The sequence below is a fragment of the Anopheles merus genome, chromosome 3R (genome assembly GCF_017562075.2).
Source record: "Anopheles merus strain MAF chromosome 3R, AmerM5.1, whole genome shotgun sequence".
Taxonomy (NCBI): Eukaryota; Metazoa; Arthropoda; class Insecta; order Diptera; family Culicidae; genus Anopheles; species Anopheles merus.
Window position 1 is genome coordinate 30,618,620 of NC_054084.1, and position 27,994 is coordinate 30,646,613.

The 27,994-nt window shown below is 48.5% G+C and overlaps 1 protein-coding gene across 1 annotated transcript in view; it reads right to left on the reverse strand.

Moving 5' to 3' along the window:
- Positions 1-1,917: 1,917 nt before the first annotated feature.
- Positions 1,918-27,994, reverse strand: part of LOC121598012 (GTPase-activating protein CdGAPr) — a 76,834-nt gene continuing 50,757 nt past the window's right edge. The window contains exons 3-9 of the mRNA XM_041924435.1: positions 12,579-13,310; positions 9,408-11,299; positions 9,076-9,338; positions 8,674-8,996; positions 7,932-8,605; positions 4,145-7,576; positions 1,918-3,457 (exon numbers count right to left, since the gene is read on the reverse strand). Of these exons, the coding sequence (XP_041780369.1) occupies positions 3,376-3,457; positions 4,145-7,576; positions 7,932-8,605; positions 8,674-8,996; positions 9,076-9,338; positions 9,408-11,299; positions 12,579-12,941 (7,029 nt within the window). The 5' untranslated portion in view covers positions 12,942-13,310 and the 3' untranslated portion in view covers positions 1,918-3,375. The remainder of the gene's footprint in view (positions 3,458-4,144; positions 7,577-7,931; positions 8,606-8,673; positions 8,997-9,075; positions 9,339-9,407; positions 11,300-12,578; positions 13,311-27,994) is intronic.

Here is a 27,994-nt window from a genome sequence, read left to right on the forward strand (position 1 = left end):
ATTTATAACTCTTGCAAAAAACTTTTCTTGTTTTACAGCGCGCGCGCGCACATACACACACACATACACACTACTGGGCGCAAATTCACTTCGCCCAGTACAGTCCGCGGGAAAAAGGAGAAGGGGCGGGAAATTTTACAATAGAAAATGAACGAACAAAAACGAAATGCAAACGCGTTTAACATTTTCACAAACGCTTACACCACACACGGGATGGTGGTATGCGGCCGTTTACTTTATCCCTTTTCTTTTTTTGCATTTCAAATTGCATTTTAACACTCAAGCTCACTCATTTACACAATGCACGCGCGCACAATCCGTTTTGTTTCATTTTACAATATAATCAATCATCCTTTTTTTTTCTCCAAATTTTACTACTATTTCACACAAACATGGAGAGCTTAAAACGAGCTCTCCAACGGTTTTACTACGCTCATAACACATCCTTATCATGCTGTACTTTGCATCCGCCTCCTATCCTAATCATTCACACACTCTATTCTCATTTCACTATATCGCGGTTATCGTTTCACACCTCATCCAAATGCTGCACTCGAATTCAAGCCGCGGTAAAGTGGCTTCTCACCACCATCTTTCTGACATGTTGCGAAATCATAAAGCTTATTGAAAAAGTGAGTTTAGTTTGTTAGAAAGCAACGTAATGCCGTTAAACACACAAACACACACCCAGAGACATTTGTATTGTATACAGACAGTTGCTGATGCGGCTTAGTGATGTAGTGTGATGGCTACGCTGCTAAGCGGCGGCAATTACAGTTGCAGATATAAACGTGCATATTATATTACTATCGTAGGCGGAGTTTTGCTCTCGATTAATGTATCTAAACATGCATAACTATCATTTCCTTTTCGATTCCTGTGTGGTTCAGTTACCTTTTGCTGGTCTCGTCGTTTTAATATCAGTTCATTGCATCCTTTTCCTTTCATTTTTTGTTTGTTTGTTTCAGTCACTGTATTCAATCCTCTTGTTCCGTCTGAAGTAAGATTTAATTTAAGTGTGGCGTTTGTGTGTTTTAGTCTCGACGAGCCTTACATTGTACTAGCAATCAGCCAAGCCTCCCAAGCCTTTCGTCGTTTAGTATATCTCATCGGTAAACTGTAATGTGTATGTAATTATCTCCAATAGTGAAAAAAAAAAATCGGCCACAAACAGACCTTCTTGCGTTCGATTGCGCCGCGTGTGACATATCAAGCAAACCTGATCTTATTTCCAATTAGCACTGTGTTTAGCCGATGCAGCTAGCTTCAGTTCTTTTTACTATAAGATATAGATATTTACATAAAAGTGATGTTGTTTTGTAAAACAGATTTCAAATATACGCGAAATCAATGCGCCAGAACAAACACGGCCAGTATGTAGTGGTGGTTGGCGTTAAGCGATCAATGCAAAGTTGCAGATTAAAAAGCGATTAATGTAAGCATTTTACTTCATCTCGTTCATCTCGTGTGCAAAAATCTCTTAGCATATTCATTACAACTAGCACTGCACAGCTCCGTCGACTATCGCTACGCTAACAATACGCGGCGCTTGTATGTTACTATCGATAAATGTGTTGTTACCGCAAAAATCGGGGTTTTTTTTAATACAAAAATGGTAGAGAGTTTGGGTAATTTTTTTTTTGCAGGGCACAAAATACAAAACGACTGGAAGATTGGAAATTTTCTCTCTCGCGCTCTCTCTCTCTCTTCGAACAACTCACACTATACTTGGCTTGAATTTAAGAAATCGTTCACGGGGAAGTTGGTTATACTGTAAAAGGTAGTACGTTAAGGAAAGGAGTTATTTTGCGCAACTTGATCAACTTCATTTTAATGTGTTTGGGTATTTCCTGCTGCTCCTGTCTGCTGCCATTATTGTCTCGCGTACATACGGTTACGGTGCATTCTTTTCTTTGCTTTCTCGCTTCTCGTTGCGTGTGAAATCTTTATTATATATAATCTCTCTCTCTCTCTCTCTCTCTCTCTCTCTCTCTCTCTCTTTCTCTTTCTCTCTTTTTATACAATTATTATCCTTTCATAGCACGTTTACCTATAGCATGGAACGGGCCCTGCGACCGTTCACTTACGCATTATGAAACTATATAACACAGCATTTAATGGTCGTAATAGAAAATCGACTACTTTTAACAAATTATTTTCCGGACGATAGCAACCAAACCAAAAATTTAAAAGCACAAACAATTTTTTTAACGAACAAACCGACCATAAACCTTAAGCGAAAACAACGAAAAAAGATTACAACATTCCTTAAGCGGTGATCAAAACTACAACTACACATACACACACAGGAGTGTGTACCTATCGTAGTAGAACGTAAATTAAACGTTTGCTAAATACATATGCGCTACCTTTGTATGAACGAAACGTTACCTTAACGCATACACCTGTTGAGGCCTGTACAAATGAGCCTTTTTAAGCAAATCTTCGAAAAGATTAAAATAAAAATATACATATAAAAAAACAATCTTGTGATGTATAGCCTTATCTTACATTTTCACACACGTGTTTGGTTCTTCAGAACGAAGAAAAATGTTAACAGAAACCTTTTTTTTATAATCAATCTTACTCAATGCTCCTTCATATTGCCACCAATCAGTAACGTTATGATTTGTAACATAAAATCTATATACAACTTATGTATGTGTATGTGCTTTCCTTTAAACATTCGTTTCCCCACAATCCGACGTACGGATGTTCACAATTAGTGGCCTTTCCATTTTCCGTTCATTTTCATTAGTAGCATTGTCCTTCTATTACGTTCTCTCTATCCTTTACCTACTCGTTTTATACCATTTGCGATTAACTACTGCTGCCTCCTGCCTGCCGGTTTGTTTCAATATTTATCTGATTTTAGTCGAATTACAGTAAACAGTGTAAGGGGTAAGGAGCGAAAAAGTTTTCAATAACTAACATTTGGCCACTTTCTTTTGTAAGTCATATCGAAGGGTGCGCCGGGGGGAAAAAGGGGAACCCGCCCGAATAGCACCGAGAAAAAAAAAACTGTACGCAAACGGTATCATTTGCCCCGCGACTAAAACAACCGAAACGCATCGGTTGCATCGAACACGTTTGATTCTTGTTGCTCCTACTTACACTAGGACGTTTAACCCACCCAGGCAGCCCGGTCGGTTAGTGGTTGACGTTCGAAACGTCACGCCAGCTGCTCTACTGGAACTGAATACTCATTCACCTGAGTTTCCGTTTTGCGACATAGTACTATTATAGGGTTATGTAGAAAGGTTTCGTTAAAGTATTGCAATAAATAGATAGAAGCTTATGCCTCTCCCTCCCAGTGTGACGCTTTTCCACGGCCACGGTTGGTCACAGCGCAGTGTGTCTCAGCAGTAGGGCGCGTTACGATTGATTTTGCTGCGATCTCGACTCAAACATTGCGGCAACATCCTTAATGGAGATGGGAGGCGAGCAGCGGTCACGTCTAAAAGTATGCGACAGAAAAACGGGAAATCATTAGCAAGGGCATTGTAATGTTTTTTTGATGAATTAATGCTTCCAAGAAATGAAAATTTTACTGTAACACACATATTAAAGTGCTTGATTAAGGTGGTTTTAAGTTGCGCATTTTGCATCTGAGCATCGCCAAACTGTTGTGTTGTGGTTTAGTACACATGCGCTTACGTGCTGCAAAACCGTTGTGTTGGGAAGGATTTTTAATCTGAGAGGATATTGTGTTTGAAGCATCAAGCGTGCGAGGCGTTTTTCCCAATTGTTAACATGTATTAAAAGAGCTCTAATTATAAAAAAATATTCTAAAAAGTGAAAAATGAAAGAGTAGAAATGGTACCTAATCGAAGAATCATGCAATGAAACACTTGATAGAAGACAAGATTGAAGAAAAACCGACATGCATTAAGGTTGCAAGTTACAGATAGATTGTGAAAGCCTACCCTAAACACACATGTAAAATCATAGGCGTACACACAGTCGTGTCTGGTAAGGTTGTTGTGGTTTGCGTTTTCTTATTATGTGCAGGTGGTGGTAGTTGTTGTAAGGTGATTTGCCGAAGTCAACCATCTAGCTGTTTTGTGTGTAACATACACACCCCGTGCCGCGTGCCATTACGTTAGTGACTGTGGTAGAGGAGAAGAGCTAAGCGTTTACTTACTGCGCACTGCTGCTGCTGGAAGAGTTGCTGCGCGTCACGACCACACCGCTTCGGCCATTGTTGAGACTGTGCCGCTGATCGCGCTGCTGCTGCAGCTGCTGCATCGATTGAGCGTCTTTGCTGTCGGTCGCGTTGGTCGTGGTAAGCGGCGCAGCTGCCGGAGGATAGTCCATGCTACTGCGCTTCACATCGAACTTTTGTCTCGTTTTCAGCTCAAACTTGTTGTCGCACACCTGCGAAATGGAGGCATCGCCCGGACCGGCCATATTTGCCACTGGAGCCGGCGGTGGTAGATCGTTCTGGTTCTTCTCGTCGCTTATGCGCCTCGTGCGGATAGGACCATTCGGTGGGCGTAGCGCTATCGGCGGTTGCGTGGCCGTTGCAGCAACCGTGTTCAACGAAAGCGAGCCCACCTTACCCGCGATGGGATTGCAGCCCGAATCACCCAGCGGAAACGGCCCCTCGGACGACAGCAATTCAGCGCGCGACTTGGACCGGAAGCGCAACGAATCGTACTTCTTGTCCGCGCGGTCCGCCACCACGTCGCCTTCCTTGAACTCGCGCAGCTCGGATTTGGATTTCGATTTCAGCTTCCCATTGGCACCGCCACCATAATCTCCCCGTTCGCCCTTGAACGACTCCGAGCGATACTTTTCGCTCAGCTGGTGCCGTCGCTCCTCCTTAATCTTTTCGATCCGCGACCGATCGAGCTTGCAGCTGCCGAGCATCTTCAGGCTGCTGACGCTGTTACGATCATCGTCAGTTCCGTTCGCTTCTGCGGCCTTGCGCCCGCCGACCACCCGCATCAAGGGTGTGCCGGTGGGCGAACCGCCAGCCCCGCCACCACCGTCGGTCACATTCATGCAATCGGCACCGCCGTTGTTGGTGGTCCCGTCGCTATAGTTGTACTGCACCAGCGATATCCGGTTCTCGGTGGTTGGCGTGATGCGCACGTTGTACGCACGCGCCTCTTTGGTGTCTTCGATTTTCACCGAGAGATCAAGCTTCATGTTCGGCGGCGTCGTCGTCGTGTCGGTTGGGCTTCCACTGCCCGCTGTCTGCTTCTGGCCAGCACCGCCCAATTGCAGCGCCTTTGCGCGGCAACACTCAGACGCCGCTTTGCCCTTGTTGCCACCACCATCATCGGCACCGTTTACGTCCACATTCTCCACGCCCGTTGGGGCACCGCCAGCACCTAGCGGGGGCAATTTCTTTGGTTGATTCATACTGCGCGGCCGTGCCGAATTGGACAGCTCGAGCGACTTTCTCCTGTTCGGATTGTTCTCGTTCAGAATGTTCCTTTCCACCTCCGGAATCTGCTGACTGCTTTTGTTCATCGCGGTCCCACCGACAACAACGAACCCGCTGCCACCCTCTAGCCGACCCCGACCACTGCCAAACTCTCGCACAAACGCATTCTCGTCGAGACTCCGGGTAAAGCTTGCGAACGCAGCCCGATCTTCCTTTGCACCGGTCGAACCGTTGGCCGATTTGTTGCGTATCGTGACCCGCTCGCTCGCTCCATAATTGCCATTGTTGAGCGATGATCGGAAATGGTGATTGTGACCCCGATTGATGCCCCCGAAATCGAACGGTGGCGTTACGTCCACCGGACTGGTTTCGAACTTTGTCGCCAGCTGCTTCACGCTCACGACCGGCTCGACCGCTTCCGATGTGTCCAGTGTCATCGGTTTCGAAGTTTTCGGCGATACCGTCAGCTCGATCTTGGGCGGTATTTCAATGCGGTACTCCATTTCGTTGTCCAAATCGCTCCGATCGGCACACAGCGACGAAAACTCATCCTCTGTGAGGACGGACTTGAGCGTGTCCGTCGCCGGGTTGTTCGTTGTTGGCGGCGAGCAGGACTGCACGGCGGTGGACCGTTCCACGTTTTCGTACAGCGGATGGTTGGGCTTCTTGCGCAACTCCACATTCTCGTACAGCGACACGTCCGTGTTGTCAAACTCCAAGCTATCCTCGTTCGCGTCCGACATCGGCACATCGTCGCTTTCTTCCTCGTGCATGGGGATGGCGCCGTTCGCTTTCGGCTTCACATCGCAGCAGTGCTGCGGCCGGGTCACAATTCCATCGCTTTCAGCAACAACAGCACCATTACCACTGCCACTCTCGTTGTGATTGTTATTAATGCCATCCTCAACGGCGGAGCCTGTGCGGTGCAGATCAGGTACTATTCGCTGTGCAGCCGCCATCGCCTCACCGTTGCGCTGCCCCTGGATTGGTCCCGCTTCGCTCTTTACGAGATGGTTCACTTCCGACACGACGTTCTTCAAAAACTTCACCTGCTCGTACACCATCGTCTCGTCAAAGTTTGTCTCGAGAAGCCGCTTCGAGGGCGAAACATCGTCCATCGTGCCTTCATTACCATCTTCGTCCTCTTCCGCGGTCGGTACGAGCACATTTTCGTAGATGCTGCGCCGCTCACGCTGGTACTCCTCTTCCGCAATCAAATCCGCACTGGAATTGCCGGTTCTTGGTGGTGGCGGCGAGCACGAGCGGAACACGCTTCCTTCCTGCTCTTTGCGCACGGGCGAGCGCACGTTGTACGTAATGTTGATGGTAGCCTTAATCGGTGTGCCGGGCGATTTGGCCTTCTGACTGAAGCTGGTCATTTCCACTGCCGTGCCCTCGTTTCCGGCCGCCGCCGCCCCATTCGTGCCACCTCCGCCGTTCGGGGACAGCTCGGGGTTCAGGTTTTGGTAGCCGAAGTCGCTCGGCGTCAGCGATTGACTAGTGTTGGTGGTCGTGTTGTCCGAGGTGAAGTTGGTCGAGCCGGTCAGCTTGGTGGAGGTGCCGCTCAAATCGAGCGACAGCTCCCGTTTCATCGCTTTCAGATCGTGCTTTCGGGCCGTGGCTGACCTAGCGCCAGCGTTTGCTCCTGCACCGTTCGGTGAATCGGCGACCGGCGTATCTTTGGCATTTGGATGGGCCGCAAAGCCACCGGCAATGTCCATCTCGTCGTACACGGGCGTGGTAATGTTGCTGTTGCTCGTCGTGTCGGAACTGGTCGAACCGATCAGTAGCGAGTAGCACGGGCTCGGCACCGGGGGCGATTGCGGTGTGCTGGCCTTCCCAGACGACGGTGCTGATGACGGTGGCGGCGGCGGTGGCGGATGCACGGTCGTCAGCTGCTGCTTCACCTGCCCGTGATGATGGTGATGGTGGTGATGGTGATGATGATGGTGATGCGATGGAGGGAACAGCTCCGGGACCGTCCGGCGCAGCACGTTCTCGGAACAGCTGCGCGGCACGACCGCAGCCGCCTGCTGACCGTGGTCCCGTGGTTCGCCAGCGTCATCAGCACCGGCGCCACCGCTGCCAGCCGTGCCGCGCGCGACCTCCGTGCCGGGATGGTGGTAGCTGTAACGGCCAGGATATTTCGGGGGTTTCGATTGACCGGAAGAAAGCAGAAAACTGGAAAACAATAAAAAGAAACCGGGAGATAGAATCAAAGTAGGGAGGCCAAATCAAACGCACGAAGGAAGGAGAAACGGGGGAGGAAGGGTAATGTCTAAACGTAACAGATATTATGCTAAACGGGGAGCTCAGAACGGAAGGTAGGAAAGCAAGCTGCACAACATGCGCTAATGGATAGAGAAAGAATTTTAAAAGAAAACACGAGAGAGATAGAGAGAGAGAGGTAACGATGCATTTCAGCAGATGACCCGGAAAGCGCTGAAATGAGCCCAATTTTGTGTGAACCCCCTTCTCATTACCCTTTGGTCCTTTGCGAGCGTAGTGGCAAACAAAATGGATGGCCAATATTTACCTTTCGTACAAGGAACTTTCGTTTTTCTTCAGCCCAACCACATCCATAGTGGCCGGCTGGGGTTGGCTTTGCTCGTCGACGCTCATCGATTGAACCTTTTCCACGACCGAGCTGGTCGAGCCCGCGTTTTGCAGGGACGCTTTCTCCTTTCTGGTCGCCTTTTCCTTGCCACCCGAGCCGGGATAGCTGAAGCGCGTTTCCTTCACTGGGGAGGAGTTGAACTTTCCGAACTGCGCGTACTGCGGACCGGGGTAGGAGTTACGCAGCCCGACTGCGAGCGTTTCATCCTCGTGCTGGTCCTCGGATGAGTCCTCCTGCTGGGGTGGTTTGTGAACCTGTGCGCTGGTGAAGATGGTATTTACCACCGTCGTGCTGGATGTGGTCGAACCACCCTGTGGCGCACCGTTCAGCCCGATCGAGGTGTGTTCGGGCGTGCTGCAATCGATGAACTGAATATCGCTCAGCTGATCCTCCAGCTTGTAGCGCTTGCAGAGGCTTTCGTCGTCCTGATTGGCGCCGGCAGAGGAAAGGGACGCCATGTTCCACTGCTTGGCGGAAGCTTCCTGCGAAGGGCTCGGTATGTTCAGGCGCGGTTGCTTCTTCGGGCTGGGGTTCACGCTGTGCCCGCTGCCAATGTAATCTTCCGGCCGTGCTCGCAGAGTCCGTCTTACCGACTGTAAAGAAGCGAACAAAACATTGTAATTAGTAAACACGGTAACATAATTAACACAACCATACTGACCTCCTTCGCTACCTTTGGGCTGCTCACAAGACTCTCGCTTTCGGAGAAAATTCTCATCTCGGGCTCCTCCCGGTCAAAGTTTAGCCCCAGCTCGGACAGCTCACGCGACGGGCAGGTGACAACTGCACCGCCGCTTGCCGTCCCATTGGCCACCGTTCCGCTGCGGATGGGCGACTGCAGCAGATCGAAGTACGAGTCGTGCGAAACCGATCGACTGTGGCCGGCGGTGCGCAAGCTATCGACCGAATTCGACCGTACGCAATTGCTGTCGATGGCCAGATTCTTTCCGTCGAACAGATCGACACCGGATGAAAACAGTAAACCTAAAAAAAGGAATCGTTTGTATATTAATTTTCTTAACTTCATTTAACGGTTGATTTTTTTTTTTTGGAGATTACTTACTCTTAGCCATCTTATCCAACAGTCCGCTCGAGCTTTCCTTAATACTGACGCTGCGCCGATGGTCCGTCTCCTTGTCTTCGATCTCCGCCAAGCTCGATCCACCGATTTCCGGTTGCATTGCCGAGCTGACCATTGGCGCGTTCTTGTCGGACGAGGACGCCGCTGCCATTCCTCCCTTAATATCACTATTGCTGTTGGACTGTCGGGGCTGACGAGTGAAGATTGATTTCCACGAAGAGTGTGATTTTCGTTTGTTCCAGCTCCTAAAATCGACAGAGAAGACAGCATTAGCAAAGCAGTGAATTTCACCTGCACAATGCACCTCATCTTACCTCGGCACCGGCAGCACCGTGTGATACTTGTCCGGCAGGCTGGAAGGACCCCCGCCCACCTCAATGTACGACCCGATGTGCGTCGACGGGTTGGTGATGTTGATCGGAATCGTCTTCTCGCTCTGCTCCATGCAGTTCTTCCGTATGCGGGCCTCCTCCAGGCTGAGCAGCTTCGCCCCACCCACGCTCAAGCTCTTCGGCCGCTCCATCGAAAGCGACAGCTCCTGCTGCTCGCTGCCCCCGCCGTAGTTCTGCACACTGTTGCTATCGCTCAGCGAGTTCGGCTGCGATTCCACGTAGTGGCTGCCAAAATCATCCGCCGTGTCGTCGAAAATTTGCTCACAATTGCTGATCAAATACTCCGTCACCACGGCCTGCACACCGACACCCCGCAGCGCCGCCACTCCGCCCGACTCCAGGGCCGGACTGCGCAACAGGTTCGGCGCCCAGACAATCGCAATATTCCGCTCCGTCATGCCCGTGTTGGCCGAGTGACGCGCAATCTTGAACAGATGCGTCGCCAGATACTTCAGCGTGCGATAGTGCGGCGGCGGCAGCTTCTGTACCGTCTGGCGGATCAGCCGCAGCTTCAAATCGGTCGGCGCGTCCAGCCGCGTCTGAATCGCCTCCACAAAGTGATCGTACAGCTGGTACGTGCACAGCGGGTTGGGCAGCTCGCGGAAGTACATCTTCAGCAGCGAGCTGACCGCGTGTATATCCTGCCGAATGTCCGGATGCGTCAGATCGGGAATGCGCTCCTCGTCGAACGCACGCCGCAGCTTCTGTATGTTGGACGTAATGCCCGACAGCCGATAGATCCCATCCACGATGCCGTACTCCTCGATAAACTCCGCACAGCACTTCAGCACCATCGGGATGTCCTGCCCACTGTTCAGCAGATGCTCGCCCAGGTCGCACGAAAACACCCGCTCCTTGTAGATGCCGCTCTGCTTCAGCCGGCGGCGCGACGGCCTCGACAGAATGAAGCTACGGAAGAACGCAATCAGCTTGCCGTGCTTGCGCAGCACCGGCTTCGTCGGCGACACGGCCAGCGAACCGACGAGCGGCGCCGGGAACGGCATATGCCGCGGCACCTTGTCCCCGATCGTCGCGACGCAGCTCTGCGGGAAGAAGCCCACCTCGTACTGGTTCTTCTGCAGGTGGCTCTTCTTGCCCCGCCACCAGATCGACTCGGCCGGGCTGGGCATATCGATCACCGAGATCATGTCGCCCACCTCGATCGAGATTTCATCGCAAGCCTGCGCCACGTACCGCCGCACACCGTAGGCCGCCCCAACCGCGGGCGTGTTGATGCAGCGCATCGTCTGCTCGTCCGCCACCGGCAGCCGGCGCCCTTTGTTGTCGATCTGCAGCCAGGTCAGTACCGGGCCGCACGTCATTGCGTCCGACGCAATCATCGACAGGCGGGCCAGGTAGGTCCCGACCAGCTTCTCCAACTGCTGCTGCTCCTCGCTGGTGCTTCGCTCCATGCGCTGCTGCTCCGGATTAGCGTCCGGGAGTGCTAGCAGCACTTCGCGCAGATTCTCCAGCTCGCTCACGCGCCGATCGTACACGCACCGGTGCAGCATCTCGTCCAGAAAGCACATGTTCTCGTACGAGCGCTTGATCATGAACGGGTCCGAGCGGCCGGCGGTGACGCGTATGATAAACCAAACATTACTACCACCCTTGGTCGTGCTGGTCGTCAACGGGCCTCCTGCTCCTCCTGCCGGCCCGGCGAGCGAGTTCGTCTGGGAGGTGTTGAGATCGGAAGCCAAGCCAAGCTGCGAGTCGCTACGCTCGTCGCCCTCGAGCTGTACGGAAAGGTTGCCAAGCTGTACGCGCTCGTAATGGAAGTGGGCACATTCTTCTAGCTTCGGGAAGCGGCAGGACTGCAAAATGAAAGATGAGGAGATGAATATGAGATGAGTGTAATAGAGGGTAGCGTTTCTAAGCGAGAAGTGATTGGAATGGAACTAAAATGATGCCGGGAAGATTACACTAACAAGCTACAGCTTAACGGAAAGCTTAATCATTTGATTATAATTTAAAGATGACAATTGAGAGGACACAAGCTCGTTCCTAGTATGCCTTTTGTTATGGCAAGAATGGTCCAAATAAAACCATATTTCAGAAGATTATAGCGTAATTTATTAAGCGCTCTTCAATAAACAGCTGTATAGCCTCATTAGCGATAAAAGACTGACATTTAGGACGCTGCATTAAGACGCAGAATGAGATGTGTTACCGGCATTCAAATCGTAAATAAGGTTCACAAAATAATTTAACAATGATCAGCCTTTTGGTGGACAAATTTTTCATGTAATAAAAATCGCTTCTCATGGTCGAATTCTTGAACCAACAAGCGTCGGAACTGATGGGGCATGGATTAACAAAGCAAAAGCGAAGCTACAATCACCCGACCCAAAGGCAACCCTAATTTACATTTTGACCAACCACATGGTGAGATGGCCATATTTTATACATACACACACACATACACACACTGTGCATTAGCAGCCAGAAATCAGTTCCGTTCTTTCAACGAGCTGCCCCGAAGGAAGATGGGTAACAGCATAAAATAAAACTCCCTCCCACACCTCCCGCAGAACCTTGCCTTTGGGCGGAGTGTTGGATAGGAGAGCAAACAACCGAAGCACACTTGCACTGAAAAGTAATTAAAATCGTTTCAATTTTTCCACAACCGCTCCAGTCGGCCCACAGGCGGCAAACCCGGACGGTCCAAAGCAGCCGGAGAATGGCGCGTCTCCCTGCGGGCTGTTTAATCAACGCACAAATGGTATGGTAGGGGAGAGTGGAGAAGGATTTTCATACGATTTTGTACAGCGAGGGTGTCCACTTTTCAGCAGTGCATCATAATTGAATTAAGCGCGGTGTAGCTGTAGTCAAGGGTAGTAAATTATGCATGGCTTATCGAAGCGGGGGCTAAGCATAGCGGGGGAGAAGATATCGATGGTGATGGTGATACAAAAAAGCAGGAACGATTCTACCGTAACATGCCGTAGGGAGGGTTCAGAGCCAGGATACAGGATGCAAAAACAACCTTTCAGGGGGAGTTGGCAGCGTCATTAAACGTATTGTCATGTTTTACAAGGATTCTACAACCTCTCAAGCACCAAGGGCTAGTCCCTTTTGTCCCGCCAAACTTACCCCGGGCTGTGAGCGGGTCAGGTTGGCACTCTTGATGTGCGTCGAGTCGCAGGACGCGGTCGACAGCTGGGACGCGTTCATGATCGCCGACCCGCTGTCCGCCGAGTGGATGCTCGTGTTGAACAGCTCGTAGTTGATCTCCGACTCGCTGTCACTGATCGTGCGCGGCTTTTCGCCCATCAACGGCAGCTTGCCACCGGCACCACCGCCGGTTGGTGGGGCCGATCGGGGCGGTGGCCCAGCAGCCGCCCGGTGGTGCAGGTCCATGATCGACGATTCACTTCCGCCGCCAATGTCGATCGAACGGTGCCGATGGCCGGCCGTTGTGCTGAGTGACGAGTCCTTCCGCATGATTTGGCTCATCGTTGTCGTTTTGTTGGTTGGTTGGCGTCCGTGAAATGTCTCGGCTCGGTTGTGTACCGGAGTTGTTTGTTTTGGCAGTGACAGTGCAGTACGATGAGGCAGGAAATCAACCAACGTGATCGCTCTTTCACGTACGTACGTAGGGGTACGTGTCTCCTTTAAAGTGTCGCAGGGTTGATGCCACCTAGCTAAAAGCGGTCACCATTGGTGCGGCAGTTTTCCTCGTTTCCGCCACTACCACCAGCATCATGCTCATCTGGGGGGGAGGGCTACCTCCTCAGTGCAGTGGCCTTAGCACCGTGCAACAGAAAGCTGTCGCTGTTGTTCTTTCCCTCGTCGGTCGGCACATTCTACGCGACGCGTTGTTTCCTGTGCAAAAAGAACAAGAAGCGTGGAGAAAATGAAAATAGATGTGAAAAAAAGGTCTCAAATGCATGCTAGCGCTTGGAAAAATCAATCAATCGTCTCTGTCGGCGCGTCGGTTGCACCACCCGTCTGGTCTGTCTCGTTGCACTTGCTGCTCTTTTCCTTTGCGTGAACGTTTATTCCGGCCCCTGCCACGTGTGACTGGGGGCTTGGCGTTTGCGTTCCCGCAAGCTGTGCGTGTTTCGAGGGCGGCTGCTTCGTGTGCTCAACGCTCCGAAGGAAACGATAAATTTAAAAGCAATTATTTGCGGCTCGCCAAAAAAACTGCACCGCGAAACGATACTGGCCGAAAGTGCATTGCATTCTCCAGAAAAGAGAGAGATGTTTCGCTTCGCTGGAACAACTCATTCGGGCGATCATCTTGCTTTGCTTGCGTACCTTTTAAATCCACAGAGAAATCTTTAAATTCAACTTCGCAAAACGAACGTACCAGCAGCAGAAATAGACTCTTCTGTTAAAACAAAACCATGGGGCCGTAAAGCAAACGTCTCAAAAAAAAGAATATGTGCCGGAATAGCATTGCCAGGGCATTGCTTTTACGCACCAATGGTTGTCTTGCCGGCGACAGAAAGAAAACCAGCGGAAATGCACCCATGCGTATATATTATGCTGTCCCCTGTGCGCGATCCACTCCAGAGGCTATCGGATTTTGCAATGACACAACGGCACACAAAAGGGCACGGTGGAGAGGGGTGCTATGTATGTAAATGCACATGCATACATTAAAGCATTTCGCCTATGACCAGCACTGCCCTGCCCTACTCGCATAAAGATACACAGCCGGGTCCGCTTTCCACTGTGTTTCCGCCGACGGACTGCGCTCAGGTGCAGTGAGAAAAGCATTAAGATTGATATTATTACACCGGCAGTAGCATCGGTCGGAACAATGGCCCAGTAGGGCAGTAGCATGCAAAGTGGAATGTGGAAGGGGAAGTCATCACAACCGAGCAGGGCTATTTTTGCAAGGCTTCAAGGTGGAAGCAGGGCTTTTAATATTCCATTTCAATATCACGAACGTTGTCAACCCTCCCGCCTCTTCATCCGGTGGGTAATGGAGATTCGCAAACCTATGAGAGAGGGGAGTAGGATGTGGTTTTCCCCAATGGGAGCGGACGTACTCAATCGGAAGTTCCTTTCCTCCATGCTTGCTGCTCGATTTTGTGTCGTTTATGTAGGCTTTAGAATTCGCATCTAAAGAAGCTAAGAATTCCATACACAATAAAACGTATCTTACGCTCCAAACGAAGCAAATCGATACACGTTTCCATTATTGTGTGGTGAGTGGCACTTGAACATAATTGTGCTCAAACGCCGACTGGTAGCATCATAATGATCCGCATCATAACCTTCTTCCACACACAACCAATCGATAGGGCTCTCTCGCATCGCTACAGAGCCATATAAACCCCCTGTACTTATCGAGCGAAACACAACGCTCCAACCGACCGCCAAGAGATTTGCATTGGGGCTGCATTCCGTAGCCCTTCTCCCTGCAAAAGCCACGACGACGTGGTGGTGTTTGACGCTCGTTATGTAGGGTCTCCACAAAACGATTCGTCAAACGAGTTTGACCCAATTTCGCAAACCATACCAGTCCCAAATGGTGTGTGCGAGCCCTTTTCGCTTCCCTTTACTACACAACTAAACCCCGCACAATTTCTGGCCTTTAAAGCAACATATGCCCAACTTCGATCACTTCCAATCAAACTCTTGTGTGAACCCTTGTGTCTGGGCTCTTTACGGCGGCACATATTGCACTTCGGTCCAAGTGGTTGCGGCAAGTGGTGGACACTCTTTTAAGGGTACCGCGCACCCCGAACCATTAAGAAACGACAAGACAATTGGCCGGCGTCGCGTGTCGGCCACGTTTAAGAACTGTCTGTTAAGGAACACAACAACGCACAGCTAGGCATGATCCCTAACCAATCGGTCATCGTTTGAAACTGACCGTCGTCTTATGCGTCAATCATCATTAATCCGAGGAGCGTGACATAGCGTCACCCTGACGAATTGTTCACTCCATTAGGGCCTTAGTCCTTAGAAACCAAATGCTGAATGGAATGGTTAAGAAACACCTGTACAGAGACTTAAAGTCGATGAGATATGCAGCGCCTTTTACAAACATTCTACCCAGCTAATTAGTCGCAGTTTATCAAGCATTTATTGCATGGTGAGTCATGGTGCAACTAACGAGCACACCAAACACATCATCGTACCGCAAAGCACCATCATCGGAATGGCATGTGTCACACAGAATCTATGTCACAAAGAATAATTTACCAGCATGTCATCGAGATGCTGATAGCATTTAATAAGTCCGCTCCGGCAGTGGTGGCTTGATCACTGTGTGTCGCTGGATTTCTCTCCCTTTCTCGCTTACTCGCAGACGATGACCAAGTATATCAAGTACGCAAGAGCAATTAGGGATTCAAAACCAGCCGCCAGCGAGACTCCCTAAATGACACTGTATCGGCTGCACTGATCAGTAACCCAATATGTACGCAACGCAGCAATTGGCAAAACTTCTGATGCGCAATAATATATACCTCCATATGCTTGCCGTACTGTCCGTGGGGTGTACTGTACGTGATGGGAGTTTCAAAAACCGCACTACACGCATGGTGGTAGATCTCGCAGTCTCCCTAAAATGGGCAGGTCCCCCCAACAGGAACTCCAAATCTGTTGCACGTTGCGTGGCGGCAAAGCAGACAAAACACATTTCCATCCCATCTCACTCCCAAAACGTGCCCACAGAAATGGCGTCACAGATCTCCGATAGGTCCATGCAGATAACCACAACACAACACGTGACCTACGGCAAATTGGCGGCTTTTCGGGAGCGGTCCTCACGGGCTATGTGCCTTCTTGAGGATGGAGATAAAATCGGTTGACTGCATATGGTACATCGTGCTACAAGAGCCATCGTTTTCGGCAGTGACCGTTGCGACCGGTGTGATTAAACCCTGGACAAGAAGTGAATTCTCCTAATGAGGAACTCCAATGACTTCAGTGTTGTTGTCAATTTGGCATACTGTTTCAATATGCATGTCAGTCTGATTGACTACCGTATAACGTATGACAAATTTAAAGACAAATTCCATCTTTGCAAGGTGTGTTTGGAACCATCAAATCAGTGGGTACCTCATAATGGTGACACTTGCAGTTGGTTTCTGCTGGACATTACTGGTCAAAATGTTTCATTGCCACTAACACTCGCTAAACCTATAGATCCAGCTCAAATGACACTTAATCGGTGCCACTAACGATCCCCGAACCTTGAAGAGTGCCATGTCCATCCTCTTGGAAACACTTTCTCCTATCGGCGTAATTCAATTAACTCATTTGTTTGTCGATGACATCCCTGGCCCAAGGTAAGCAAACAAACGCTAACAAATGCTTCCCAGGAACATAAAAGGGAAGAACCTGGCGACGGACATCGATTTTTTCGGACACCCCAAATCACCGTCACTCGGATTGGGTTCCACCATCAGGGCGCAGCAGTAAAGAGTAAAGACGCAATAGCTATTCGGTTCTCCATCTCCAGTTCTGGTGGTTCCAATGTTTCGCATTGGGTCGGCACTGGTATTATGACTCGAAACTTGATGCGTTTAGAATTCTCGTACTTTCTCTCTCTCTCTACCAAAGGGCAGTAAACTTCAAGGTTCTTCTTCGCACGGAGTTCGGAGTTCGACTTGTCTGGGGGGCAGGTTTGTTTTTCCGTATCGATTTTCTGGCGCCCCGATGAGTAATTGCAGTCGGCACCGTATACGTATATGTGCCGCCGTGAAGCGGCTTCTTCTTCCACAAGTCGGCCCACAAGACCCAAAACAAAACACATCGGTCGGTCCCCGTTTCGGTGTCGTTTTGTCGTCCGGGTCACAACCGCCGCCATACCGTAACATTTGTGCATTGAGTGGAGGAAGATTTGTGGCCTCTTCATGTTTTACGACTCCCCATCATCATCATCGCCATCGGAGGGGCATTGATTTCATTTTCGTTTCCCCCACAAAGCCCAAAGAATGTGTTCAGTTCCTCTCGGCGGCCGCGTTGCAGCCGGCAGGAGTGGGTTTTGTTTGACTTCGCCCAACGGCACAGGAATGCCGTTGGACTGGTTCTAATGGTTGAACTGGCGGAGTGTGATAACAACTACGCAGTAAGACAGCCTTCCCATGTAAAAGGCGACAAGATTTACTGGCACTCGACGAGACACGGCGACGAACGCGATCGTACGTTATTCGATTATGAACGATGCAAACGTTCCACAAAGCTGGCCAGAGCTTAGGTACGCACGTGGAGACTTGAGCAACATTCATTGCAGTAATTTTAACGATCAATATAAACAGCTTACAGCCAATGAGCTGAAATTAAACCGACGCGTGTCTAGTGTGCCTAACGAGATGTCAGACAAATTTGACGATATGAAACATCTTCTGAACATGGCGCCCTGGGCGTTGAAATCTTCCAACTGAAACATCGATAAATCAAAGTCGGATCATATTGAATAACATCACAGAGCACGGAGCAGACCTCAAGGGGCTTATTTGGGCTCAAGAAGAGCACTACCGTCCAGTTCCATTATCACCAACATGTCCAGACATTTAATTACCTCATCGCTTATGAATATGTAAATCGGATTAATAATTTCTTGCCCCGTCAACCGGACCCGCGTGTTGACTGTGAGACGGCTGGTGTATGTTACTGGTGTAGAATTTCAACCCAGACACACAGGCATTGTGGAAGGAATGTGCAGTTTGCACTTGCGTCGGTGAATAATACCACAAAACCGGAAAATTAAAAGACTCTCCCCGCCAGCCAGCCACCATCTTCCAGCCAGAGCAGCCATCAAATTAAATCCTTCTGAATGGAAATGTATAGAGCCAACGAACGCAAAAAAAACAACAAACTCATAAATAATAGGACCATCTACTGTATCTCGGCAGACGATTCCGAATTTGGCCTTGATGCCGTCTATCTGTCTGTGGCCGTCCATCCGTGTGTACCTATGTTTATCAGCAACAACCCTTCCTTTCGTGTGTCTGGGAAGATCGCCTGCAAAACAACTCAACTTCAGAGAAACTGTTGTGGCGGTTTGGCGATATCCCACACGGCAGAGAAAAAGACAGCCCAACAATTAAGGCCGTCCATTCTACGGTCCGACATTTTCGGAAGCCTCCCTCCTCCAACACACACACACAAACAATCTGCCGGAGGGACAACGGTTGCGCAAATTGGATGCTATCGTTTGCACAAACACCTTGCCCCTTTTCACAGCGGTGGTACGCAAAAGAAGGGTTCTCCTATCGCCCACTTTGCGTGATTATGCTACTGTTACAGGCGCAAGATGAAGGACGGTATGAGCGATATGACCAAGGATCTTGGAAGGCAGCGTAGAATAAACTCCCCGCGGGGTTCGCCGTTTCGCGTACAGACAGGGTGACGCGACTTCCCACTGTGTGCCGTAGCATGTTTGCTCCGGTTTGCCACCGCACAGAACAGCGGTAGTGGTGGCGGGACAGGGTTGGATTTACATTCCCGAGGCGTTATTTCGGGCGTTTGCGCTAAAGAGGGCAAAATACAAACCTTTTCTTGCGTGAGCAGCGGAAGGCAATATCTTAAGATTACCTACTGGGCTTGGGGTGTATCGACACAAGCAGCAGCAGCAGCTCCGGTTGCTGCACGGTTTTACATTCACCTTCCATTGTAAAATAAATATTCCTCCCTTCGCTTGAAAGAAACACGGGAAGTAACCTCCGAACCGAACCTTCCTGCAAGGCGGAAAGTTTGCGAATGTGCGGTATCCGCTTAAGGCGCTGAAGAGATTTAATGCATATTTAATCGTTCGTTTGTTTACCAAACGCACCCTTCGCTGTATATGGATTTAAGGGCGCACGTGCTCGGAGCTCCGGGCTCGGTCGTCTTGGCCTGATCTCGTTCTCTGTTGCTGGACAATCAGCGACACCTTCGCCGACCGACGGTTATCGAAAGTGACAGACTGTCACTTGCTCCATTTCTGTGCCTGCACGCGCAATGTTTACACACGCTCCAGGGAGTCTAGCGGGCGCAAAGGTTTCCTTTTCGTTGCTGGCATTTAGCAGTAAAACGGGCACAAAACAAGCATTGGACAAGGGTAAGTACAGGCAGTGCCTAACGGGCATAGGTTCAGGCACGGGCTTGCTGAGACAAATCAGCCAAATGGTATGGACATTAATTTAGAATAAAACGAAAAGGTTACGGTGCTCAAGATGCGTTAGTGTGTAAATTTAATTCAAAGCCTCTTCAAAAAACGGCTAACAAAATCATGTTATTCTTTTTAAAAGAAAGCTCATGAATATGGAATTGCACGTCAACAAGATTCCAGCCAGAGACAGAGAGCAAGAGGTGACACTTTCAATTTTGAAGACATCTCAAACATCTTCTCCAAATGCGTTCCCAAACATTCGAGAGCGTTCCCTCGAAGCCCTTACACAAACGTGGAAGGGCTGCTCGACTCTGCTGGCTGTGGAGTGTACCGAGGAACTCATCAATATTCCCCATTCAGGACCCCGCCGTCGGATGAAAGGCCCCGTCTCCTGGCTGCACGGTGTGTCCTTTTGTCAGACGATTATGCTTGTTAGCAGGTTTCGCAGCGAAAAGGAAAGTATTTTGAGATGTCGAAGCAAAAGGGAATAAAACATATTGCAGCGATAAAAGGGCTTGCAGCAGGGTTTCGGTGGTGGTACAAGTACACGCACACACAACGAAGGGGTGTGGATGATAATCATTTCCAAGCATAAACATGATTATTCATGCTTTGTTCAACTTTTTTCCCTTGCTTTCCAGCTCCCTTTTGACACTTCTATTGGATAAAAAAGCATACAAAGCAAAGAAACAACCATCTTACGAGAGGTAACAAAACAAAACCCGTGTACCCGTGTGTATGTGTTGTTCGGAAGGGCCTGAAGGTGTCGGTTTTTTTCTTATCTGAACATTGCGACACGAAACACACGAGAAGAAGCCTGCTTACTCACGCGCCGATCCGAAATGAGCGGTAAAGAGAGTGATCAGCACACACGTTTGACCACGGCTTTGGGCGTGATTTTTGCGCCGCAAAGGTTGCCCGTACACACGTGGGACAGCTCTTGAGGCCGAGTGAACTCTTCAGCCGAGGGGATGACACTTCAAACAGCAGTTCAATAGCGGCAATAATGACTTTTTTTTACTTCGTGTAAGTAAGTGGTCCTTTAATTAGGCGGTGGAAGATGGGATTTGCACGTGATGGGATTGGAAGAGCTTTATTTGATATTACATGCGTTTTTCGTGCCTTTAATGTGGAAGAATGCATATGTATATTCAAGTTCCGGAAGGTTTCCGGATGTCAACACCCGATTTGAAGGGTGTTTTTGTGTGAAGAATAATGGTCAATCGATTTTAAAGTAAAATGTGAACAACCGGCACATGGGAATGACATCAAACAATTCAAGTCGTCGAGCTGATAACGTTCCCCAGCCGATGATGACCGGCAGGTGCATTTTACAGTCCCTCCTTGACTTATCGCTCAGCAAACAAAGCAATAAATCAGTCATGGGAAAAAGTAGAAAAAATAATAAAAAATGTCTAATGCACTGTACTATAAAGTAGACAGAATGTTATTTGAAAGTAAAAATGGTAGCAAAAATGTACCACAAAATACCCCATAAAACGACGTATAGGCCATTAAACTTTGAGTTCTGATTAAAAAGAGTTGTAATAAAAACATATTCCAGACAGAGACTGTCACCGACACTATGCCAGTTCAGCAACCAAACACAAAAGTGGCAAAAAAGGGTGCACACAGCAAGCAACCATAACAAAAATCAAGCAACAAAACTTTCCGCACGATTATAAACCCCCTTCACAATGCCACTGGCGTCAGCGCCGTTTAAGATAATTCCCCGGATTATTATCGACCTCTGACGGTGGTGGTGGTGGTGCTGGCGGTTCGACCCATTCACCGGTTCCGTTCCGTCGTTCCTGCGATAGTAAACACCACCATTAAGCGTTCGCTTGTTCGATGCACAAAGCAAGCGACAAGAGCGGACGAAAGTAGCTGTAACACACAGCTAAAAAACTGTCCACAACACCACCAAGTGAGCGTAAAAATTGGCTCCCCAACGACTGCGGATGCAGAACTGAACATGGGGCCCACGATAATAAGCGTCCTTTTTGCACTCACACATAAAAAGGTGGCAAAGATTATTTGGACCGATAGAAATCGAAAGTTCATCCGACAGTTGGCAAATCGCGACCCCCGAAGGCGGGCCGGCTACATATCGGAAGGTGGTGCGCGCGGGCAATCGCAATCATTATCGCTCCGTGTAGGGGGAAGGAAAGGAAGAGATGGGTGGCAATCACTTCAAGTGAGGAAAAAGTACCCCCCCCCCCCAATCCTTGTTGGCGTCTGGTGTCTAAGGCCAACCGTCGCTTAATACAACTTTCCTCTCTATCGTCTCTGGCAAGCTGTCTCGCGGGGACCCGGTGGGGTTTGTGTCTATTACAAGTGAAAAGAAATGAGAAACTTCCCTCCCAGACCCCTCTTTCCCAGCATCTTTCAGAGGGATCGAACGACACCAAAGCGAAGATAGTTAAGCACAAGCGAGGCGCCAGCAAAACTGGCAAACCAATTTGTTCACTAAAAAATCATCGATTTGCCGATCTCCGATGCGCCCCTTAACATACACACACACTCACAGAGGAGGGTTGAAGTGTTTGGGAGGCTCGAGAAGCGTGAAGTTGAGCCCCAAAAGAAAACACTTTCTTCGGGGTCGCTCGCCGGCATTTAACAACGAAAGGAAAAGTGTAAAGTGTGGCCGGTGGTGCTGAGCGCACTGGAAAATTGCATCTTGCGTTGAATCATGATGAGAGGGGGTTGAAAATTTGAAAGTTAATCAACTCTGACATTTCAGGCAGCAAACGCTGCGCGTCGAAATAGGCTGATAATTGCATTTCGGGGGAGAGCGCTGCGTTTTACTTTTATCACATTTTTGCTCACCACAAGCACGCCCGCCGCCCGGAAGCTAAATTGAAACGTAGCAAACAAGGTGAGCTTCAGCGGTGTTGTTTTGGGCAGTTCGCTCTCTTCCGGTGTGTCTCGCCGTTTAGTACGACATAATATAGCGCCACAACAACCTGTCTGCACAGTCCCAATTTCCTCCCAGCCATCCGGCTTTAATTGAATCCCAGCAAAAAAGTCCAGTCAAATGGAAGACACGATTATGTTCACGCTTAAAACCGATTAATAGCAAAAAAAAAACTCAACTCGAACATATCTGACCTGCTCTAGAGAGAAAGAGAAGGACAATAAAACTCCTCCATAAACGTTTAGCACAATTCTTGGCCAGTCGTGCCAGAAATGGAAATGATCCTCCATTCTGGAGGAGCATCAGCACTACACCACACGATAACATAATTTTTCAATCAGCAAACTCAACTGGCTGGCCGGCAACCTACCCTTAGTTGATCCGTTTTTTCTCCATTTCCGGCTGGTTCGGCAAAAGGATGACACAGACACAGACAACATCAAAATGCTTGCGCGTATGCTTATTCCAACAAAGTTGCGTGGCGTCAAACTGGATGAAAGAGCAAGCATGGCATTCCACGGTGGCATTTATAGTGGTGCGCAAAATGATATTTTTCCTAATCCTTGTTCTGTGTGTCATGCACACGACAACCACGACGACGACGACGACTACGGAATGTAGTATTGGTGCGTGTGGCGCCGCTAGAAGCGATAAAATTTCGTTAACGCAAGCTCGCATAGCGTAGTCGCCGGGTACTACTAGACACTGCCGCGACAGTCACTGTTAGCAGCAGAAGAAGCTAAAGGATATGATAAACCATGCCAAGCGTACTGCGAGACGAACAAGCCCCGGCATAGAAATGAACTCATCGCTACGATGACGGAACTTCGACTTCCGAGGGAAAACCCGCGGAGAAAAAAGCGCAAACGTCATTAGACAACTGGACAAATGTTGTGCGCTCGCCGCCTGTTGGGCAGGAAAGAAGCGTCGCTTCCGCAAAAGGGAAAAGGCGTTTTGTTCCGCATCAACTTTGCAAGAAAACTGAGCATTTCAATTCGCGTGGCTTGGTAAACCATTAATTTTGATGACAAATTTGGCGCACGCTGGGCAAGGGATGTCCCCGTTTGCCGTTTTATTACATCATCATCGTCGTCGTGGTCGTTGTGGCGTTTTATCATGATGTCGGCCTGACTCGTCCTGAAGGCGGCACAGTCTTCTCTAGGAATCGATAGCGGTTTTTACGCTGACTCTATACTCGATACCAAACACAGAACATTCTGCTAGTAATCTCAACTGCACAGCAAGGATGAGCAAGGTTAGGTGCTGTGCCGTTTTTGAAGGGGCGCCGAAATCATCATTCAGTTTGGACTAGACATCATAACATTTTCATCCTTGCGGCACACATTGGATATTTTCATTTTTTATTTTTTTTTCTTCTTCTTCACCCTCTCTATCAGGCGTTTATCATCCCCTGCTGTTGCTGCGTTGACTGATCCGGATGAACGGCAAGGGGATGAACGTCAAATTGATGACGCTCCCGACACACGTCGGCTGGTCTGGAAAATCTCTCCCGCCTTTTAGCAAATCCCGAGGGTGTTTGGCATCCCGAGCGATTGTCGAAATGCTAGCCAAAACCGGGAAATTTATGCGAGATGATAGATGATGACACGCAGGGAGGGTGTTTTTGAGCCAGCACAACGGCATAAAATTGGGTGCCAATGTACGCAGGATGTGCGATAGGGAGCAGCATTGATTTGCATGCACTAATACACATTATTCCTTGAATTGCATCCTCTCTTTAGACTTGGATTACCGTCGATTTTTTTTCGAATTTAAATTTATAATGTAATTTATTTAAACCCAAGCCCATCATCATCTTCTTCTTTCAGCAGCACTTCTAGAAAATAAAAGAAACTCCATAATGAGATGAAACTTTTCACGCATCTGCAACATATTACGATGATCACTTTCATCGGACCCCGGGGTGTTATGAAATCGAAGCGAGATGGATTGGGGTAAGCGTTTCACTTTCCAAGTGTGAATTAAACGCATCTTCACACCATTATCGTGGGGGTTCCTGAGGAGGTTTTTCTAATGCTCTGCATTGGCCAGCCAGTGTGGCTTTCGCGTGCGCGAGAAGAAAGCCATTCCGCGAGTGCAGCTAAGCGCAGCGATTACTTGTACGCGTACGCATCATAATCACCGATTTCCACCTGTTACGAAGGCACGAAAGGCCGCGGTCGGTTGTCCATCATTCCACCAAACTTGTTGTCCATCAGCATGATGTGTCATGCGCAACACACCACAACAAGTGTTTCCAAAACGCATTCTCCGATCTGTCTAGACGCCCAATATAAACAAGCGCAGTCAGCTACAATATGATAATCGGCACGGAGGAACTAGTCTGAAGAGAGGCTAAATCAACAAACAACAACAACAAAACCTGTGCAATAAGAACGTGTGTTAACGTTTTGTTTTGCTTTATTTTAGATGTTAAGAATGTTTTGCTCAACAGTCTTTTTCTCATCCCCTCCCTTCTCATACTGTTTGGGCGCTTAATTGAGTATAATTGATAATTTATGGACATCCCGCATCTTTTCCTTCCCCCCCTGGATGTTCCACAAACGTGGCGCTCTTGATGTTGTGTACTGTCAAGTGCATGCAAGCATAGTTATGTTGAAAGAGTGGAGCACCCGCCTTGATTTGGTCGCCAAATCAAGTCAATTCTTGGGTCAGCGGTAGTAGCAGTGGCCGTTGTCCATTGTCCATCCGGCAGAACACTCCCCACAGAGTGCTGTGGTCTGACCTTTGCTTATTGTTTCAATCGCTCTATTAGCCGCCGGCTCGAAAACGGCACCAAATCACGATCAGTCGGCCATTCACCTTACCCTTCCAGGGGGTTCTGTTTAGTGTGTGTGTGTGTGTGTGTGTGTGTGTGTGTGTGTGTGTGTGTGTGTGTGTGTGTGTGTGTGTGTGTGTGTGTGTGTGTGTGTGTGTGTGTGTGTGTGTGTGTGTGTGTGTGTGTGTGTGTGTGTGTGTGTGTGTGTGTGTGTGTGTGTGTGTGTGTGTGTGTGTGTGTGTGTGTGTGTGTGTGTGTGTGTGTGTGTGTGTGTGTGTGTGTGTGTGTGTGTGTGTGTGTGTGTGTGTGTGTGTGTGTGTGTGTGTGTGTGTGTGTGTGTTTCGACCTGTACCGTTTATCCCGTTTTCGCACCACTCGCGCGGGAAAGTCATCTTCGAGGGCAAATGCAAACACTACAGAGCGCAATGGGGTTGTGCCCACATCGACACAATGTTGCGCGTTTATTTTAGTTTTGGATTTCACTATTTTCCTTCACGCTCAATCAAGCTCCCACACTGTACCTGGTACCCGGGGCGGGTCGTTTTGTTTGCACTGAAAAACCCTTCAATAATTGGGTTAGTTAGCGTGTCGGATGGATGCGAATGAGATCAGTGGGTTAGGTTAGGAGGCAGAGTTTCTCAAAATTGGAGTTTTTCGTTTGTTTGTATTGATTTGAACAGCGGATGGCAAGGTTCACTTACGTTGAGCTCTTCAAGCGTTGAATTCAGCCGCCAAATGTGAAGTGGAAATGTTGTTAGAGGCTTTAAACTGAAGAAAACGGCAACTTTATGCTCTTGAAATAAATTATTTATTTCAACACAAATTTGCTCTGCATTCATAATAAAAACTGAGTTTACCGCCAAATTAAACAGACGAAAAAAAAAATTGCTTTTATGTTCGACCATCAGAATTAATTATTATTAACCATTGGAATAGATCCGTAACAAATCAACAGAGCCGTTAAAAAAACGTTATGTGTACAAATAATCTACACCTTTTTGGGAGAGTTTTTCGTCCACACAACTGGATCGTAAAAACTTACGAAACTACCATCAAACGCTGTGGCTCTATGTTTGCTATGAAGCGCACAGAGCCGCACATATCTGTAATGATTCGCTTGCGATCTGCTTGAGAATCGTCTTAATGATATCGCGTCGTTTGCCTCTCTTTCGTTAGAATCCTCCCACGGCGTGAGCGAAAAAGAGCATCACGTATATGGCTTGTGGGTATGGCGTTCCGTTCCATTCCGGTCGTAGTCAAGAATTATGTGCCTTGTGCCGTGTGTGTGTGTATGAGCACACCATTGCATTAGCGCACTAATTTACGCCTTTCAACGCCAAGCAACATATTAAAAGTATGGCAGAAGGCGGCGGCAGTCGGCAGTATAGCCGGGCGTGTTACGTTATCGTTGGCGCCAAATGGAATCATATTTTCCTCACATTTTTTTCTTCTTGCTTTTCTCCTCTTGCACGCGCGCAACCATTGATTATCTCTTATGGCACAACAAAGCGGATTTTGTAAGTAAGTTTCATTAGCAGTTAAGAAGTGAGTTTCCTTGCGTGCGTGTGTCTGTTGCCAATCGTTTCCGTTCTGTAAGGACGGGATGAAGCAAAAAAAAAAGGAAGGCAATAAGAAACAGGCCAGCGCAGGGGAAACTAATTCAACTCAAACTGTTTTCCCCGGCGTTGTTTTCCCGGAGTTTCGCACTTTATAGCAGCAAAACTGCCGGGGGGAGGCCCATCCACAGATTGAAATTATGATTTGCAAACATCAAACACGCCCATCGTTCGAAGAAAAGGCAACCACCTCACGCCAGCAAGGTGGGTTGAAGTATGATTGATTCGTGTCAGTAGAGAATGAAAATAAGAAGCATGCAAGCTTATCGAAAAGCGGAAACGAATTGTAGGCAGCAAACACACTCACCGGACAGTTTAATTGGCTCGTAAAGGTAGGAGCAAGTAGGATTTGTGTGTTTAGCTTTTAGCGAAACATAATGGCATGAATTGTAACTGTATGAAGTATGCAACGTATTCCCTGATTGATGGGCTATTGAATGGAAATAAGGAAATAAACAAACATAGAACATCCTTGTGATTAAACAGCGATTAATTGTAAGCTTTTGCATAACAAGACGATGTGAGCTGGTTTTGCTATTCTTTAAAACAGGTTCAGGGCCTTCACGCTCCATTCTACCTTCGCTCTGTCGATCCTTGCTAATGTTGCAACAAGAGTCTGGAAGAGATCCGACTCGAAGGACCATTTCTTTAAGGAGAGATAACATTATAACCACTAGCCGTGAAAAACATATCTAGGACATGAAAACACAGCATAAATAAAGCTAGGACACATTGAAATGATTTAAAATATGGTTTAAATCTCGATCCTCTATTTAAAGACCACAACTCATCTGCCACAATTGTACAACTTCCACAGAAGCAAGTTTCGTACGTTGGAGAGCGATGTTGCGATTTAGTTTGCGATTAAACGAACAACAACACAAAACACACACTCTCGCTTTTCCTCTCTTGACCGTTTAATTTCATTCCTCGCACAGTAATTGCACTTTCTATTTTTTTCTTTCTCTAATTACTTTTCCACCTGTGCCAAACGACACCCGGGTACAAACAAATAGGCAAAAACTTTCGATTGTTGCCACCTTTCCTCGTCCGTTGCTTTTTGGCTCGGAGATCTTGAAGAGGTGCCTTAGTTCGTTGCCGATTTGTAGCCGTGTGTTTGTACGTTTGCCATCATCT